General features: G+C 54.8%; 2 protein-coding genes and 2 long non-coding RNA genes across 9 annotated transcripts in view; 1 reads left to right on the forward strand and 3 right to left on the reverse strand.

Annotated features, from left to right (window-relative positions):
- Positions 1-10: 10 nt before the first annotated feature.
- SPATA32 (spermatogenesis associated 32) lies at positions 11-15,498 on the reverse strand. 4 transcript variants are annotated; one of them, XM_027048977.2, is made up of 12 exons: positions 14,749-15,498; positions 7,812-7,866; positions 6,924-6,978; positions 5,757-6,619; positions 3,010-3,234; positions 2,838-2,893; positions 1,819-1,962; positions 1,394-1,465; positions 1,190-1,310; positions 766-944; positions 495-653; positions 11-165 (listed from the first exon to the last, which is right to left on the reverse strand). In XM_027048977.2, exons 1-12 carry the CDS (start codon positions 14,759-14,761, stop codon positions 29-31), a joined length of 2,079 nt encoding a protein of 692 aa, XP_026904778.2. In that variant the 5' UTR covers positions 14,762-15,498; the 3' UTR covers positions 11-28. The 4 variants fall into 4 exon arrangements, 3 of the variants coding, with proteins under 3 accessions (XP_026904778.2, XP_053068672.1, XP_053068671.1); XM_053212697.1 differs by lacking the exon at positions 14,749-15,498 and adding an exon at positions 13,769-13,955 and having other exon boundaries at positions 2,838-2,890; XM_053212696.1 differs by lacking the exon at positions 14,749-15,498 and adding an exon at positions 13,769-13,955.
- Positions 5,049-5,517, reverse strand: LOC113596300 (uncharacterized). Its single transcript, XR_008294398.1, has 2 exons — positions 5,304-5,517; positions 5,049-5,168 (listed from the first exon to the last, which is right to left on the reverse strand). It is a non-coding gene; the product is annotated as an uncharacterized LOC113596300 (long non-coding RNA).
- LOC128313535 (uncharacterized) lies at positions 5,650-15,805 on the forward strand. Of its 2 annotated transcripts, XR_008294397.1 has the most exons (4): positions 5,650-5,860; positions 6,299-6,433; positions 8,476-15,053; positions 15,664-15,805. It is a non-coding gene; the product is annotated as an uncharacterized LOC128313535 (long non-coding RNA). The 2 variants fall into 2 exon arrangements; XR_008294396.1 differs by having other exon boundaries at positions 6,299-15,053.
- Positions 15,638-17,590, reverse strand: part of MAP3K14 (mitogen-activated protein kinase kinase kinase 14) — a 43,629-nt gene continuing 41,676 nt past the window's right edge. For both annotated transcript variants that reach the window (XM_027048975.2, XM_053212695.1), the window contains exon 16: positions 15,638-17,308. In XM_027048975.2, the coding sequence (XP_026904776.2) occupies positions 17,144-17,308 (165 nt within the window). In that variant the 3' untranslated portion in view covers positions 15,638-17,143. The remainder of the gene's footprint in view (positions 17,309-17,590) is intronic.

A 17,590-nucleotide genomic window follows, 5' to 3' on the forward strand; every position in this document is an offset into this window, starting at 1 on the left:
ACGCGGCCTGTTTTTCTCCGCAAACGCTTTACTTGTACACGTTTTTCATAGCAGATTTCTGCAAACAGGCTGGCGAAGGGGAGGAGGGCTGCTTCTGCACTAGAGTTGGGGGCGAGGGAGCCAACTTCGAGAGGCGCACGTGGTCTGCTGGCTGGCCCACGAACTCTGTGGGAGGGCGGAGGGGGCGTGCGGAGGGTCTAGCTGGCAGCTCCCTTTAGAGACTGGATTAGCCTTTCTACCGGCTCAGTCCCATTTCTGCCAGTCCTGCCTCCTACCTGGGTATCCTGCCCCTTTTTCGTAGGCTCCGCCCTACCCTTGGTCACGCCCCCGAGTGATCCCGGATTACTTCTCCGTCTGCCTGGTCCCGGTTTCTTGGGAGTCCACCTCCCACTCTACTCCTGTCCTCCCCGTGTCGGCACCGCCTCCACTCCGCCTGCCCCGCCCCTATCCACAGCCCCGCCCCTCCTCGCCCCGCCCCCTTTATCTGCTCTCACCGGCGCTGAGAGAGCCTTGGTTGGGCCCAAGCTTGTGGCTGCTGGGCTGGCAAGACTTGAGAAGTCGGACGTTAGCGCGCGGGGCTCGTTTCTGCCTCCTGTTTTCTGGCGGTGTCTGCCTCGCCAAGTTAGGGATCTGAGAGTAGGGGCTGCGCGCACCTGGACCGGGCAAACCGGTAGGAGGAAAAGGAGAGATTAGTCCTGACGGCAGGTCCTGGTCCCCCGCCCCCCCCCGCGCCTCCAGCGGGTTCCTGCCCGGCCCGGGGCGCACCCGCTTTGTTTAGTCTGTGCAGCGAGAGCTCCAGCTCATTGCTGGAGAGGCCGCTGAGGCGCGCGGCCTGGCAGAAGAAGGTGAGGCCCCCGGGAGCGCCCGCGGAGCCGCTGTGGTCACGCCACCGGTCCTTCCAGCCTGGGTTCGGCCTCAGAGCCCGCTGCTTCTTGGTGTAGTAGCTTGAAGGAGAGAGTGGGGCAGCCTTCTCGGACACCGCCTCCCCCAGTCCTCTCCATCTCATAGGTGGGGAAACCAAAGCAGGACAGGAAGCCACTTGTCTCTGGCCTGGGGCAAGTTGGGACCCAGGAAACGGACTCAGAATTCAGGGCTCCCGTCTCTGCGGCAGGAACTTCAGGGGACCCCTGCATGGGGCAGAGTCTGCCCCTCCCCAATCCTGGGCCCTGAAGTTGGGGACTCTGCCTACCTCATCACTTCCTGCACCAACTTGTGGGGGACAAAGCCCTGGCTCATCAGCTTGAACAGAATCTCTAAGAACAGGGTCTGTAGGCCCTGGGGGTCATAGAACCGGCTGTTCCTCACCTGGCCTGGGAGCAGAGATCATGGGGGAGGGTGAGGAGGATCCTTCCCCCAGGCCAGGCCATTCCCACCCACTGCCCTTGCTCCTTACCCAAGCACTGGGCCAGGCGGTAGCTGTCGGTAAGGACACCCAGGAAGTCTTTGAAGCTTACAGTTCCATCACCTGGGAAGAGAGAGAGGAGGGGGTTCTGGGGGCGCCTCCCCTGCAGAAGGCCTACACCACATATGCTTTAGGGGCTTGCCTGCAGTTCTTTCTGGACATCAGAGACTCCAGTCCCACTTCTAGCCAAACATCAACCCCAGCTGAATAGGGGAGAAAAATAGTCCTTGCCCTGCAGGGAGCCCCAAGTCAGGATGAGTATTAACACAGCAGATGAGATAGATGTGTTGATCAGAGCAGGCTTCCTGGAAGAGGGGATTTAAAATAGGACCAGGCCAGGGATTCTGTGGGCAGAGGAGGCAGCCTCCAGGGCTAGAAGCGGGGGAGGACAAGCGGCCAGGGATGGGGGCACCCACCATCCAGGTCTGCCTGCCGCAGAGCCTCACACATCTCCTGAGGGCTCAGCTGGATACCCACATGGTGCAGGGCAGCTCTCATGCTGCGCATGTCCACAGTGCCTGTCGGGCTGGGGCTGAACAGTTTGAAGATCTCCTGGAACGCTGGGGGCAGGGAGGGAGGCCGGCAGCAAGGTGAACCACACACGGGGGCCCAGAGATCCACCCACTCCAAGCTCAGAATGGGACTGAATCACTCCAGGCTCGGGTCACTCCAACCCCTGGGGCATTATAGCATTTAAAGAACAGCAGTGGCTGCTGTGTGTAAAGTCCTCATTCAATTCTCATGTCCCAAACTCATGTTCGGATATGCCTGTGTGAAAAAACATTCAAAACTTATGTCAAAGGTCACACCAGCAGTAGGGGCAAGCCTGGGCTTTGGACCCTGGCAGTCTGGCTCTGGAGCTGGGATGCTCTGGGGCTCCAGGGGCCCTGCTGGCACCCGGCATGCAGCGGGCACTGAAAATTATTGATGGTGAGTAAAATGATTCTGCTTTGAGGGATCCTGCCACTATTAGGGCATGACCTTAGAGGGGGCGTTGGGGTCCCCAAATGTAGAAGTGGTTCCTTCTACCCCTAACCCCACTGCCCCAGACCCCAGGGGGGTGGGGAACTCAGGTTAATTTTTTTCCCTTCCTTTCTCCCAATCTCCTTCCTCCCTTCCTCTTTCCATCCTGTCCATCTATCCATCCATCCATCCACACACCATCCAAATACCTTTTTATCCACCAATCCATTCCTACACACACACACACACACACACACACACACACACACATACCAGTGAGCCCTGGAATTGTAAAGATTAGCCAATTAGACTGGCATTGAAGGACAGTTACAATATGGTCACTAACTTCTCACAGTGACCCCAGCCTCTGGAGGAGGCAACCCCATGCAGTTAGGCTCCAAGCATTCCCTAATTTTCCACCCCCTGCCCCCCACCCCACCCCACCTCCTGCTCCTAGCTCTGGGGCCCTCACCTGCCAGCTGCCGGGGTGTCATGGGTAGCAGGTTCTCGTCTGCACAGCTGCTTCTGCTTCGGGTGGAAGAGGTTGGAAAGGCCTTTACACCTGCTGCAGAGAGATGCCAGGGCCAAGCAGGCCTTGCCCCAGACCCAGCACCCCAGGCCTGGTCTCTAGTCCCTGCCCTTACCTCTGAGACCCAGAACCTGAGCCAGACTGCACCAAACGGGTAGCTGCAAGGCGCTTGCACTCCCTGGCCCTCGGGGAAGCCTGCTCAGCCCCTGTGGCCCTGATGGATGCTGGCTCCACCTGGGTCAGCAGGGCAGTAGGCTGCTGTGGCCTCCCCTTCTGCGTCCTGCAGGGCTGCTCCTCTCCTGGGTCTGGTGGGGGCAGTCTTCGAGGCTTCTGTGGAGGCCTTGGAGGCAGGGAGAAGACAGGGCTGAGGGCCCTGCCCACCCGAGTGCTCGGGCGCCAGGGGCCCTGGGACCAGGCCTGTGGGTGCTCAGCTCTACCTCTTTCCAGGACCTGCACACCAGCCTGCTCCCACGGTCCCCTATCTAGAGGATTCTGGGGGCATAGCTTGTACTAGCAGACCCTTCGCCAGCCTTGGTCACCTGTACGTTCTCTGTGCCGACGACGGGGCTCTTTTGGTCTTCTGCCGTCTGCTGCCTGAAAGGCAGAGTCACAGGGTCTGAGGCTGGTCCAGTGCCCCAGGCCCGCCGCCCCCAGGCTGGCTTTGGGGTGAACTTTAACATCTTTAGACAGGCGTGCGCTCTCTCCCTCACCACAAACCGGCTTTTCTTCGCTGGGGAACCTGCTGCTTTACTCTTTTGCGTCTCTGCCCGGATTAAGGATCTGAGTTTGCGACTCCACTCCAGAAGCTAACACTGGCTGGCAGAGGCCCAGGGAGAAGTAGGCCTCAGAGTCCCAAAATCAGGGCATGGGAAGGAGGAGGATAGTCCAAGGTGGGGCTGTGGCCCATCTTAACCCAGGTTCCCCGGAGGGAAGGATCTCTTCCTCCAAACTATGCAAGTTTACAAACCATAGTTTACAGATACTCCAGGAAGATGCAGCCCAACGGTCACGTGACACTTCAGCCAGGCCCCTCCCCAGATACCTCTGCATCTTCTCTTTCTCCCTGTTTCCAGTCTCCTGCCGGCACCCCTTCCCTCCTCTGGCCCTGGCCCATTCCCAACTGTTCACTCCTTCCTAATCGCACCCTCCTAGGCCCTGGGCACTCCCCTACTTGGCCCCCCCTCAAGGCAGGGCAGGCTCTTGAGGGCCTGCAAGCCTGGGCTTTCACCTGACAGGAGTCTTGGCATCAGCAGGTCTGGAGTCTGACCAGGGCCCCAGCTATGGCTCCGCCTCTCCCTTCCCTTTCTCCCTGACTGCCCTTTCCACGCCCATGTCCTTCCCCACATTCTGAATTCCCTTCCCTCCTTTGCTGCCATCTTGCCTCTTCCAGACGCTTCCCCACATTGCCTGTCCTCCCCAACGTGGGGAGGCTTGTGCATTTGTGTGCGCATTTATTGCGTGTGTCTGGCTCACAGGCCTGTGCGTGTATGTGTGCTTGTGCACACGGCATGCGTGGGACTGTCCGTGGGCGGATGTACGGATGTGCATGCCTGTGTGATGTTAGGGGTCAGCGGATGGGGGTGCGTGTGTGCGTGTGTCTGGACCACATGGGGAGGTGCGCCATTACGTACGGGCTCTCCCCTACATTTTGAGACACCTCCAGCTCAAGGCTGTGGCCCTGGATGGCCAGTCCTTTGGCTGCTGTCTTCCCTTCCTTCAAGCCCCTGGACACCATCCCTTCCCCGAGCAGAAAGAACTCTTTTCAGACTCACCTCCTCACCTGCCCAGCCCACCTCCAGGAGGCTTTCTCCTAAGATGATCCCATCATGCCCCTGCCTCTAGGCCAAGAGGAAGCCCCACATCATGACCTAAGAAGCTGAAGCCTCAGAGAGGGCACCGAGGCCTCCCTGAGACTGGTCACGAGTCTCTGCTGACCAGCTGAGAGCTCTGGACGGGTGTGAGTGAGGTGAAACAACCCGTGGGGAGTGAGTAGGGGCCAAATAGGGCTGGCAGAGCCCTTGGGGGTGGGTTGGGCAGGTGGGGCTAGGGTAGCTGAAAAAAGGGGGGGGTGGCATCCCTAAAAAATTGAGACCAGGACGCCGCGGCCGGGTGAGCTCACTAGTCCGGGAGCGTTTGCACAAAAAGTCTGAGCCGGGGGCAGCACTGGAGGCTTTACTGGTTTTGTCTAGTCATTTCTCTGGGGAAGAGGGGGACGACACCTTAAAATGGATTTTCAGCAATAATGGACTCCCTTTCCTGGTTCCTGGCAGTGAGCTGCAACGTAAAAGAGAGAGTGTCACTTGGGGCCCAGTGGGAAGGTCCGGGAGAGGGGTGATCCCAGAGGCCTCTGCGAGGAGGGCCCTGGGGGTAAGAGGGCCTCTTCCTGCTGCACACTGATGGGCAGCTGACCTTCTGTTGTGTCTGTTTGTCACCGGGAAGAAAGGGGTGCTGGAGAACCCTGTTCCCTCACATTCCAGTCCACGGTGTGTCCCGGGCCCAGGGCCATCAGGTTCTCAGCAGGGCAGATGCTAGCCTGAGCATTTCTGACGAGGGCGACCAAACTTCCTAATGCTAGAATGGCCCTTCCCATTTCGAGCCCGGGTCCTTGCCCGAGCCCAGGAGTGCTCACCCTCCATGGTCCCCACGCCTCCTCCAGCCCTGGCCTTGGCACTTCGCCTCAGTCCACCGGAACCCTGTTTCCAGCAGCCTTTATGAGGTCACTGAGATTGCGATGTCACAGGCCACCCCATCCCCTCCCCCAGCCCCTCATTCCACTTTCCCAGCTGTGTGAAGAGTGGGCCCACCCACACGTCCTGGCCCACACCCTGCTCTTTTGGGAAGCTGTGGGCCAGCCTCGCTTACTCTTCCACGGCTCCTTGAGGCGGAGGGGATATGGTCGGTGCCTGGAGAAGCTTCACTTCCCCCTCGATGGTGGCCCTCTTGACCCCCGGCTTGTTGAAGTCAAGGTAAGAGTGGGGGAAGCTCTTGTCTTCCTGCTTCCAAGCTTTCTGTGGCTCCCCTGCTTCAAGTGGTTTCTCTAACCATTCCTTAGCGAGCTCTTCCTTCTCTGGCTGGTCCACGGCCGGTGGCACGGCAGGATCTGTAGAAGGCGCCTCGGCCTTCTGCGGTGGAGCTTTGATCATATGCTCCAATTTGGGCAAGTCCATATTGCTGGAGGAGGCCACGGCCAAGGAAGACGCAAAGTTGATCAGCTCTGCCAGGCCAATGGCTGGTGAGGGACTGGGGGAGGCCGGGTGGGGATCCGGTGGCTGCTGGGCGTCTGCAGCCGGAGGAGCTGGCTGGGCGTGGGGGCTCTGGAGCTGCTGCTTGGAGCACGTGGCGTCCTTGAGGTTGGACTGCTGGTCCTGATGGCTGGTGGCCTTACCTGTACTCTTCTTGTCCAGCTGCCTGCCGACCGCCTGCTGCAGGCTGTGTTCGGAAGCCTGGATGAGTTTGTCTGCCCAGAAGAGGTGCTTGGAGGTCTGCACGCGGATGGAGCGATGGTTGGCGGACGCCCTGCCCTCCTCGGCAGCACTCAGGTAGCTGGAATTGGACCTCACGCTCCACTGGCTGATGTCCTGCTGCGGGAAGGGCTGGAGGAAGTCTGTCCTATACTCCTGCTGCTCAGGGTCCTTGGGCTTTGGCTCGGGCTCCAGCTCCACTTTTGGCTTAAGGTCCAGGTCCTCTTTCTGCCCAGGCTTCAGTTCCAGCAATTCTTTCTCCGGCTGAAACATTTCAAATGAAGCCGGGGAGGCCCCTGGCCCTGAGGTCCTCCCTGGCGCCAATTCCCTGCCCCCCTCTCCTGCCTTCCTCCCTACGCTGCCCTACCCCCTCCCTGCTTGCTTCCCCCCCTACACGTGCCACTTTGCAGAGACCTCCCTGGGGCGGGGAGGCGGGAGGGTGGCTGTGCGTGAGCGTGCCCTGTCCAGGGTCCCAGACTTGTCAGGGATTTGGGGAAGACGGGCCTTAAAGAATCCTCCTGCCCCTTACCTACCGCCTCCCCATAAGAGGTGCCCCGCCCACTGTTACCTCAGTCTCCTCTTTTTCTTGTGCCTGCTGGAACTGGTGTTGGGTTATGGTGCCCCTACGACGGAAGGAGACACAGTGGATGACAGGCCTCCATGGGGTGGGTGGGATGGCTTTAGGAGGATGGAGGTCTCTGGGGGCCTCAAGGCCCCCGGCCTCGCCCCCTGGCAAGATGCCCCCGGCACATCCACTCCCCTCACTGTCCCTGCATCCACCGGAGAGCTATTTTCAGACATTAGTGGGTTTAGGAAGTGCCTGGAGAGCTTGTCAGGCTGCCCCCTGCCCCAAAGAGGGACCCCAGTCAGTTGGAGGTGAGGCCCAGGAGGCTTCATTTTAACCAAGTGTTCCAGTGAGTCAGTGTGGCCAGTGCCCAGAGGCTGGCTCCCTATAGAAGGAGAAGCTCAAGGACAATGCCCTCCTCCTGGCAGATCTGAAAGGCAGAGGTGTGTGTGTGTGTGTGTGTGTGTGTGTGTAGGATCCCCTCAGTTCTTGTTGGAAGTTTGCTGCCATCTGGGCCCTTGCCCTCAGTGCTCAACCACAGGGACTCCTTCTCCTTCTTCGGGCATCTGCCCACCCTCACCTCAGGTAGCTCTGTCCTCAGAGCAAGGCAGTGAGAAGGCATCAGTCCCCATCCATGTCCCCCAGTGTGCCCCGCCACCCCTCAGTCCTTCACTAACGTCAGGGGCTGGAGGCAGAAGAAGAAGCGGGGTTTGTAGGACTCCCCCCACGACCTTTTGGCCTGGATACTGCCCCTGGGGAGATTTTGGAAAGAAGCAAGATGGAGGGAGATCCCGGCTTGGGGGGGGGGGGGGCGGCATAGTATATGAAGACTTGGCGGTGGTGGCAGGGGTAAGGGTTGGTGGTCTCGGAGGGTGGGGGACTGGCTCTCACTGCGTCTCCACAATGTCCACTGACTCCTTGCCACAGCAGGGAAATCCATTGGCACCTGGCAGGGAGAAGGAAGTGAGGGCAGGGGAGCTGCAAGCGGGGACAGTCCCAGGGCGGGGGGGGGGGGGGTCTGGAGTCCAGGCAGGTGTCTGCCTCCCTCCCTGTCCCCCATCTCAGCCCATTCGCCCTCCCCTCTCCTGTCCTGCCCCTCGGCTCCCTGCTCTCCCCACCAAGGTCACCAGCCCCGCGCCCCACATTTGCTCCCCTCCACACCCGAATCTGCCTTTCCTGCAGCTCTCCCCGATCCATCACCGTCCTCCATGAGGCTGCCCGGGCATTGTGTGGGGGCACATTCTCTGCTTTATCTCAATTGATTCAACAAAAAATGAGAAGAGGTTCATTGGCCCAGGGTCCCTCAGCTGATAGTTGCTGATGTCAGGAACTGGATGCAGATTTGACTCCAGAAACTCTCAACTCCTCTGTCCTGCATGCTTTCCTACCCAGGAGCCTGCAACTGCGTGGGACCCCCCCCCCCCCAGAACCTTCCTCATCTCCCTCCATTCCTGCCCCTCTGCCCCCTTTTTTCCACTCTCTCTGGCCAGGCTTCAGATCTGCCGCTCACCCTAATCCCGGCCTCTCCTACCCTGAAGCCCTTTCTCTCCTCCAGGCTCCTCACTCCATCACATCCTGGGGTCACCCACCCCCCACTGCAGGCCGAGGTTCTCACCCTAGGGATTTGATCTGAGGTGATGCTGACAGCTATTTGATTTCTGGGTTCCGATCACCTCCTACAGAAGAGGCTGAGCAACGCTTTGGGGAAGGTTCCCCCACCCCAGTCATTTCCCTGGAGGCTCGCATCTTTTATGGAGGAAGCTTGTTTTTCATCCTCTGGGGGGTAGGGGCACCAGGCTCCCATTCTCTGCTCCCCTGGGTAGTAGATGGGGGTTGATGGTGGAGTTGTCATGGCAGCGGGAAAGCTGGGTCCCCCTGAGCCTGGAGTGTGGCAGGAAATGATGACCTTGGCTCTGGCTGAGAAGAATTGCTCTCAAGATTATATCCAAAGGATCAAAATGTGCATGGCTTCTTCCTAAGAGATGTAGAGGTTGGTTCTGTGACTGGGATTTGGGCGCATCCATGTTCCTTCTGGGCCTGGGCATCACTTTGGATCACCTGCGTGGCCGGGCTAGGAGTGTACTGCCACAGAGGGGCTCCCAAGAGCCAGCTCAGTGGTCTCTTCCACATCTTGCACCAATTCAACTGCCACGTTCCCTTAGCTTCCTCCCCACGTCTCCGTTTCCAACTCCACCTGACCCCAGTGCTGCTGTTCTCCAGGCCTCTCACCTCAGAACCTTTGCATGCCCTACAAAATTTCCCTGGACAATCTAATCAACAGCCGCAGCCTAAACCGTTCCACGAACAACTGGGGTGTGGCTAGGAAGCGAAAGTGTTATGGTGTGAACCTCACAGCAGCTCTGGGGGTTGGAAACAAAATTCTGAGGTTGACTCAACTTGGGACCTCTGTGCCCAACTTGGGAATGTTCTATTAGGGCTTCAGGTGACATTCTGTAGTATGTGAAATAATTTCAATTTCCAACTGCTGGTTGCTAGTATTTAGAAATGTATACCTTGTAACCACCTGGCTGGCTCCGTCGGTAGAGCATGTGACTCTTGATCTTGGGTCCTTGGTTTAAGCCCCATGATGGGCATAGAGATTACTTTCAATGTGTGTGACACAAGACGGTTTTACTTCTTCCTTCCCAAATTGGATGTGTCTTATTTCCTTTTTCTGCTTTACTGTACTGAGAATGTTCTGTACAATGCTGAATAAAATTGAGAGTGGACACCCTTGCTTTGTTCCTGACCTTGGGGAGAAAGCATTCAGTATTTAAGTATGTTATACTTAAGTATAATGTTAGCTGTAGCTTTTCTCATAGATGCTCTTTATCAGGTTGAGGAAGCTCCCTTCTATTTCTAGTTCACTTAGTTTTTAATAAGGAAGAGAGGTCAGATTTTGCCTGATGTTTTTTCTGCATTTATTGAGATCATTGTATGGTTTCTCTTTTGTATATCTTTCTTTTCTTTTCTTACTTTCTGTTCCTTCCTTCCTTCCTTTTGTTCTTTCTTTCTTTCTTTCTAGTAATCTCTGCACCCAATGGGGGGCTTGAACTCATGACCCCAAGATCAAGAGTTGCATGCTTTTCTGACTGGGCCAGCCAGGCGCTCCTGTTTTTCTTTGATAGTCTGTTAGTATATTATATGTTATAGATAACATGTTATAGCATATGGACAATGTTATATATTATTCTGTTAATAATTCTTTTATATTCTGTTTATGGTGAAATAAATTATTTTTTTAATGTTAAAATCAACCTTGCATTCCTGAGATAAATCTCATTTGGTCATAGTGTATTATCATTTTATACATTGTTGAATTTGATTTGCTTACTTAAATTTATTTATTTAAGTAATCTCTACACCCCATGCAGGGCTCAGACTCATGACGTTGAGATCAAGTGTTGCATGTTTTGACTGAGCCAGCCAGGCTCCCCTGCTTTTCTAACTTTTTAAAAGAAATTTCTCATGAGGTTCATGAAATATATTGGTATATAATTTTCTTATATTGTCTTTTTCAGGTTTTCGTATTAGAATAATGTTGGCCTCATAGAATGAGTTGGGAAGTATTCTGTCTTCAATTTTCTGGAAGAGTCTGTATAAAATTCGTATTCTTTCTTTCTTACATTTGGTAGAATTCACAGGTGAAGCTTGTGAATGTGGGCCTGGAGTTTCCTTGTCCGTTTCATCTAAGTTGGCAAATTTATTGGCATAAGGTGTTTATAATATTCTTTATTATCCTTTTCATATCTGTAGATTCTGTAGTGATGTCACCTTTTTCATTTCTCATATTGGCAACTTTTGTCTCCTTTCTTTTTGTCCTGTTCAGTTTGGCTAGAGATTTATCAGTTTTGTTGATCTTCTTGAACTGGACAGAGATATATCTGGTTCCTGCCTGACCATCCTAAAGTGATACCTGCCAGGCAATCACTCCTGCAGTCACAGGTTCCCAATCAGCTTTTTATGATTTCACTCTTAAACATGAACAGTCAAGCATCATCAGACATTTGACGAAGCTACCCATATGCAATTGACAGAGAAAGAGGAAAGGTGATTCTAGAAGACCAGAGGTTATTTGGGAGACAGAAAGGAGCTTTAAAAGTATTCTAAAATCTTAAGAGATTCTGAGATGTACATATTCAACAATATATGTTGCAACCAAAAAGCAAGAATAGGATCCTATTAAAAAAGAATTAGGAAAAGAGCTTTTGGCAAAAAGAATCGGAAAATAAAACAGAAAATCTTCCCAGAAAGTAGAACCAAAATATCCCAGAAAGTGGAACCAAAATATCAAGTGAGAGAAAAGGACCAAGAGACAGTCCAATTCTGAGTCATAATAAAAAGGAGATCCAGAAAGAATAGAGAATATAGAAAAGAAAAATCAAAATTTCTTTGATTTTTGACTGAGTGATGTCATTGGCTTAAAAGGGTTCAGTGAATGCCCAGCACTAGAGATATCAAAAGATCCTTGCTGTGAAAGTTCATTGCACTAGGAACAAGGAATTCTTAAATGCTTCTAAAGTGGAAAAACCAGTCACCTACAAGGGGAGGGGAACTGATTATATAGGCGGCAGAGTTAACAACAATGGTTGCCTTTAAAATTCTGAGGAAAATGTTTTTTAACCTACAGTTTTTAAAAACATGAATTTATTTTGAGAGAGAGGGAGAGACAAAGAGAATCCTGAGCAGGCTCCACACTGTCAGCGCAGAGCCTGATGCGGGGCTCAAACCCACGAACCGTGAAATCATGACCTGGAGTCAAATTCAAGAGTCAATTAACTGAGCCACTCCAAGTGCCCCTAATATATAGTTTTATATCCAGCCAACTTATCATTTCAGACATGGAAGGACTCAGGAAATTTGCTTCCTCTTTTTTTAGGAAGTTATTTGAGAATGTGCTAAAACAAAATACAGGTGTAAAACAAGAGACCTAGGAAGGAAATAGTGTGTCCACCCCAGGAAAGCAGCTAAGTCCTAGGATGTTAACTGTACAGAGGCAAGAAGATGAAGGGTTTGGGGCAGTAGATTTCTGAAATAAAGAAAATCTTATAGAATAGTTGACTAGATGTAGAGGTTGGTAAAAACTAAGACTATGATACACCAAAGAATATAAGCAAAGGCAACTAGAAACTCCAGGAAAAACAAAAAATTGTATGAGAAAGAAAAGGTCATTGTAGTACCTTTCCTTGTTCTGCAGTAAACAGTAGTTATGTAGTCACAATAACGTAAGTCCTGTTTACTAATTTTCAACCCTCAGAAGCAACATATAAATAAAATTTGGAAAACATATTTGTGGCTATAGGGCAGTGTAAATGCTACCAACGTTGATATTGAAAAAGTAAAAATACAGGTTAGAGACACTGGGAGGTGAAAGGCAGGGAGGAAAGCTGAAGGGAAAGGTAGGGGCACTAAGAACATCTTACTATGTGTGATATCAAAAGATACTGTCTAAAGTGATAAAAAATAAATATAGGAGTATATTAAACTTACAAAGGCATCAGCAGATCTAAAAATAATGTTGGGAGGATGGGGCAGGATGCATTAGAGCAGGAAGGTGATAATGTCTAGCACTGATAAACCAAGAAAGAGTCTGGAAGTTTGTAGAAAGATAAGAAGGTAATTAGGCAGAAAAACAGTTCAAATGAAACAACTGTGGGTGCTCTGAGTGAGACCGGGGGTGTGCTATAGGGAATACTTGCTTTTCATCACTGAATAAGCTCTTCAGTACTATTTAATATTATGCACGTGCTAAGGGCCAGGTAGTGTTCTATGGGATACAGTGATGAACATCCAGTCTCTGCCTTCTGGAGCTTTCAAGTCCGTGGCTTAGACCACAGGAAACCCTCCAATCTCTATTTCTTATTCCCTCTTCTCCTGAGCTCTCAACTCAAATTCCAGTTACCGATTGCACATTTCTCCCTAAGGGGACCTCTCCCTTGTCAGAGCCTTAGATATCTCTTGTCTCCGAAATGTCCCTTGTTTTCTGTTGAGATGACGCTCGGGGCTTACTGCTTCCTGGAGACCTTCAGGACTCCACCCCGTGGCCTCTCTTCCAGTCTCGCTTGCCCTGCCCCTGCAGACCTCTGAGCGCAGGACCTCTTGCTGACCCTTCATTAGAGATGGGCAGAGTGTGTGGGTGGCTCACTTTGATTCTTTGATGCCCCTGCACACAGAGTCTGCAAGGTGGATGGTCAGCAAAAGTCTGTGCGAAGAAATGCATTCCTCATCCCTCTCGCCCTGCCAAACCACGTGGCCTGTCCTCCATTTTTTCACAAGTTGACACCCTGCGTGTCCAGACTCTAGTGTGGCCAACACAGTTCTGCATGCCTGACCCGTCTTCTTTCCCAATCACTCAACTCTTGATAAGCCCCTCTCCCTGATAATCCTTCATACTTTTGCCCAAATTAGAAACCTGGGTTATTTGTGACCCCCTCCCCCCCTCCCTTCCCCAGTTTCTGACCTCCCTACTTCTGACGTTGACCTTGTGCAGGTCCCTTTCTCCACCCCCACTGCCTCTCCTCAGCTCCCAACACCAAAGTCAACACAAACCTAGCAATTACTACCCACTGACACTCCATGTTGAGTGCTTCCCGTATGTTCTATCCTCACAGCCTCTCTAGGCTCAAGCGGCCGTGACTCTCCTTTCACATATGAGGAAACTGCACAAGCCACACAGCTGTTAAGAGCAGCACCATGACCTGACCCTGGGTCTGACTGGCTCCAAAGCCCACGAGGCCCACCACGGTGTTTTTTGCAATCTCTTTAGGCTTCCAGTTGGACCATTGTAGCCACATTTCCCTCCAGCTCGGGCTTCTTAAAGACCCCAGAGTGAGCCCGCAGCACCACACCTGCCTTCCGTCCCATCCAGACTGCAGAGTGGCTTCAAAGATCCTGTGTCGTCTGACCTCTGCTCTCTTTTGGCATCTCCTGGTATCCAGCCCCAAAGCCCGCTCCCCCAGAGCACAGCAGGCAGGCCCTTTTGTGCCTGAGGGCCTTTGCACAGACTACTTCAGATACCAAGAAAGTCTCTCTTCTGGAAAAATCCTACTCACTCCTGACAGGCCAACTCACGTCTCCTGAGTCCTCTTCTCTGTGACGCACCTAGCTGTCTAACCCACATTTTAATTTTTAGTGAACTCATCAGACTCAGGGCCTAACACAAGGGCTGAAGGGGGTGCCGTAAATGTCACAGGAGTGATTTAAGGTGTCTGCATCGATTTGTTACTCCACAAGTTTGGGAAAGGGGAAAAGCTCTCTGGTTGTTGGCTCTTGGCACATTTTTAATGCTGGCCTGTGTCCTCCTGGGAGAGAAGGTCCCAAGAAAGCCCCCATTTCAGTGGAAACCGCTTTGCCTGTTGGTACAGAGAAGAGTGCAAAGGACAAAGGAGGAGCTCAGCATCTGTTGAAGCCCACTGCTTCTCCCTGCAAAGGCTCCAATCATCAGGAACGACTGAAAGGGATTTTAGGGTCATCAGCAGTTTGGGATAATTCGTGAGTTGTTTCCTGGGCACAAGGCCACTCTTGGCGTGTGCCCAGAAACCCCTTCAAGATTCTGCTGAATCTGTGGCCTGTACTCCCAGGTGCTCATGTGAGCCCTGGCGCACAAGCTTGTGCACCGCGCAAGGCCCAGGCCGGGCGTGGTAGTCAGAGGGCGGAGGACTGTTGGCTGGGGTCGACCTTCCTTCTAGGCGGTCCGGGGCTTTGGGGGCAAGGGGGAGGGGCCCCGGGCCGAATCCCTGCCTCTGCTCCGCCCCTCCCCCTTTCCCGCCCCGCCCGCCTGGAAAAATCCCTCGGCGCCCGGCCCAGCCGCGCGCCAGCCCACTCCCACCTGTCACCCCCATGCTGACCGAGGCTCTGCCAGCGGACTGCTGGCTGCTGCCCCTCCGCCTCCAGTGAGCTCTTTGGTTGGGGTTGGGGGGGACGCCGGCGCCTGTGATGTCGCCGCCTCTGTGACGTCCCTGCCGCGACCCTCCCGCGGACAGGGAACAGCGCTCAGGATTCCCGGCTCACGGGCGGGGCGGCCCTTGGGAGGTGTCCTCCGGAGAAGGCTGTCCCACCCCCGCAGCCCCAGCCCTCTCCAAAGATGCAGGACTGCTTGGCTCTTCCCAGCAGTCCCAGAGAGGGCCGCGACCGGTAAGCTTGGATGGCCTTTGCACCTGCCTGGGGCACGGGCACATACTTGAGCAAGGATTCGGGGGTGTGCAGCCAGATTTGACAAGGCACCATGTGCTCAGGGCGGCCTGTTGCGGGGGGGGGGGTTGGAATTCATCCTCAGACAGGAGCCCACTCCTGGCAAGTCAACTCTGGTCACTCAGGGCTGGGAGTCTAGGCTGGCTCCCGGTTCTGTTCCCTGGAAGCCAGGCCTCAGGGACAGGAGTGGGTGGGGCAGTCTTTGTTCTGGGCTCCTGGTTCCCCACCCCCCCACCCCCCCCATCCATGTCAGGCCAGGGACTTCCCTACTGCCACCAGGTGGGGCATCTTGCCTAACTGGTCTGAATAGATAGGCCAAAAGGAGGCCTGGAAGGTCCCACTGGGAGGGGGAAGGGGGAAGAGTGACCTCGCTCAAGGGTTGAAAACAGTCCTTGCCCACAATAAAGGGCAGACCTGGGAAGATCCCACCAAGAAGGCAAAGGGAGGCAGCGGTTAGGATCTGTAAAGTAGGTTCTGTAAGTAGGCAGGTGAGAGTGGGGACAGCCACGGCCTAACACGCTTGTCATCACCCCAAACTTTATTGCTTACAAAGAGTTCTCTACAACCTGAACTCTGCGGTACCAAGGCTGGAGATCTTCACGTCCTGGGGGCTCGGGGTCCCTCCATGGGGAGGAGAATGGCTCGATGTGGATAGCTGGACAGACGCCGCCTTGGCAAGACACGGGGACGAGCTTCTCCCAAGGAGGGATCTCAGGGGCCACCCCTCACCCCCAGAAGCGGAGGCTGGCAGGCCCCCACACAATGATTCACAGTTGATTAATGCTACATGAGTCCTGATCAGCACCCCCACTGACGAAAAGACAGGGCTGGGGCAACGGGGTGGGGGGTGGGGCTCATCTTAAAGAAAAACGGAGGTTTGAGGGGTCGTGCGTGTAAAGACAGGTCAAGACTTGAATCCCTTCATCCCATCTCCTGGCCTGCTTTAGCGCGTGCAGAGCCACTGACCTGCCCTCCTGGAGGGCAGCCGTGAAAGTGCTTTGAGGTCATCAGAGTGCAAAGTGCAGTTGGCAAGTTGTCCCTGGACGAGGGGCAGGGCGGGGCTGGTGTGAGTGTGATGCCGGGGCTGTGTCTCAGGAAGCTGGTGTGCATGATGTTCCAAGCCGTGGCCGGGAGGAATGGGGGGTGGGGTGGGGTGGATGGGGGGGTGCCTGCGGCTGCTGCTTTCTCACACATCTGCCACACCCCAGCTCCAGACGGCTCCTGCCGGGTAGGGCTCCCGTCGCCCTTCACTTTGACAGATGAGGGGGCTGAGTGCCAGCCAGCCGGGAGCAGTGCTGGGGCTCAGAGCCTGCTGCTCTGGGGAAGACTGGTGGCCGGCGGCAAAGGGACATGTGCTTGGGGACTGAGAACCATTTCACTTAAGACACCTCTGGTCCTTGGCTGAAGCGGAGTTCGGCTCAGGACCTATGCTGCAACAACATGACGAGCGTGTTCTCCCTGGGAGACTTCCAGTGTCCGGCCTTCCTCCCTCCCTGACTCTGGCAGAAAAGCTGCTAGGTCTAAAGGGGGGTTCGATGGCCAGGCAAGGGGGTCAGAGGGCTCCCTGCTAATCCGGGGGTGGGTACGCCTGCCGTCCCGCTCCTGCATGGGACCTGGGTGTGGGTCCTGGGACACTCGACACCCTCACACCTGCTTGGAGGCCGAGGGGCTCGCCCACCCCTCCCTGACCCAGGCCGGAAGCTGCTCTATCCTGATTGCCAGCAAGTGGTCACTGATCTAAGCAGGTCAGGCCAGCTTGTTTGGACCAGAGCAGAGAAGACCCTTTTGGCTCCCCATGGGGAGTGGCCTCCTGCCTCCTTCCTCCTCCTCACGTGGGCACCGGGCGTTCTCTTGGCAGGGTCAGGCAGGACACAGCAGATCCTGGGAGGCATTCTGCTCACCCCTAGTCCCACCAGTGAAGCCACAGGATGGCAGGTCCCCGGGAGCAGGCTGAGCCCGTGTGTCGGGGGCGGCACTGACACCAAGAAGGCAGGCCGCTTCCGGTGGAGCGGAGCCAGTGGTGGAAGGCTGGGTTAGGGCCTGTTCTCCAGGTGGCCATGCTTGACCCTCCAGCTCCAGGCAAAGCTGCCATCAGGGGCCAGGGTGCACTGCAGGTCAATGCCCGAGTCTGGCACCTCCATGTCATAGCGCACGGGCCGCCCGTCCTTGGTCACCAAGCTGAAGGCTGCGGCTGGGATCTGGGGGCAGAGCAAACCAGCAGGCCTGAGACAGCAGCATGGGGTTTGGGGGCTGCCCAGAAGTGCAAAGCGGAGGTCTCTCTCCAGCCAGGTGGGTTGTCCCGAAGGCATACTCTTGCCTTTCTTTCTGGAGAATCTCAACCAGCCCAAGGGTAGGTCCTGGGGACCCCTCAGTCACCACTGGGGGGCTTGCCCTGAGCCCTTGGGGGATAACCGAAGTCAACTATTCCCTACAGTGCCATTTCTACTTATTCAAAAGCCTTCCCCCTGGAGGGCTGGGCC

Source organism: Acinonyx jubatus, chromosome E1 (assembly GCF_027475565.1).
Source record: "Acinonyx jubatus isolate Ajub_Pintada_27869175 chromosome E1, VMU_Ajub_asm_v1.0, whole genome shotgun sequence".
Taxonomy (NCBI): domain Eukaryota; kingdom Metazoa; phylum Chordata; class Mammalia; order Carnivora; family Felidae; genus Acinonyx; species Acinonyx jubatus.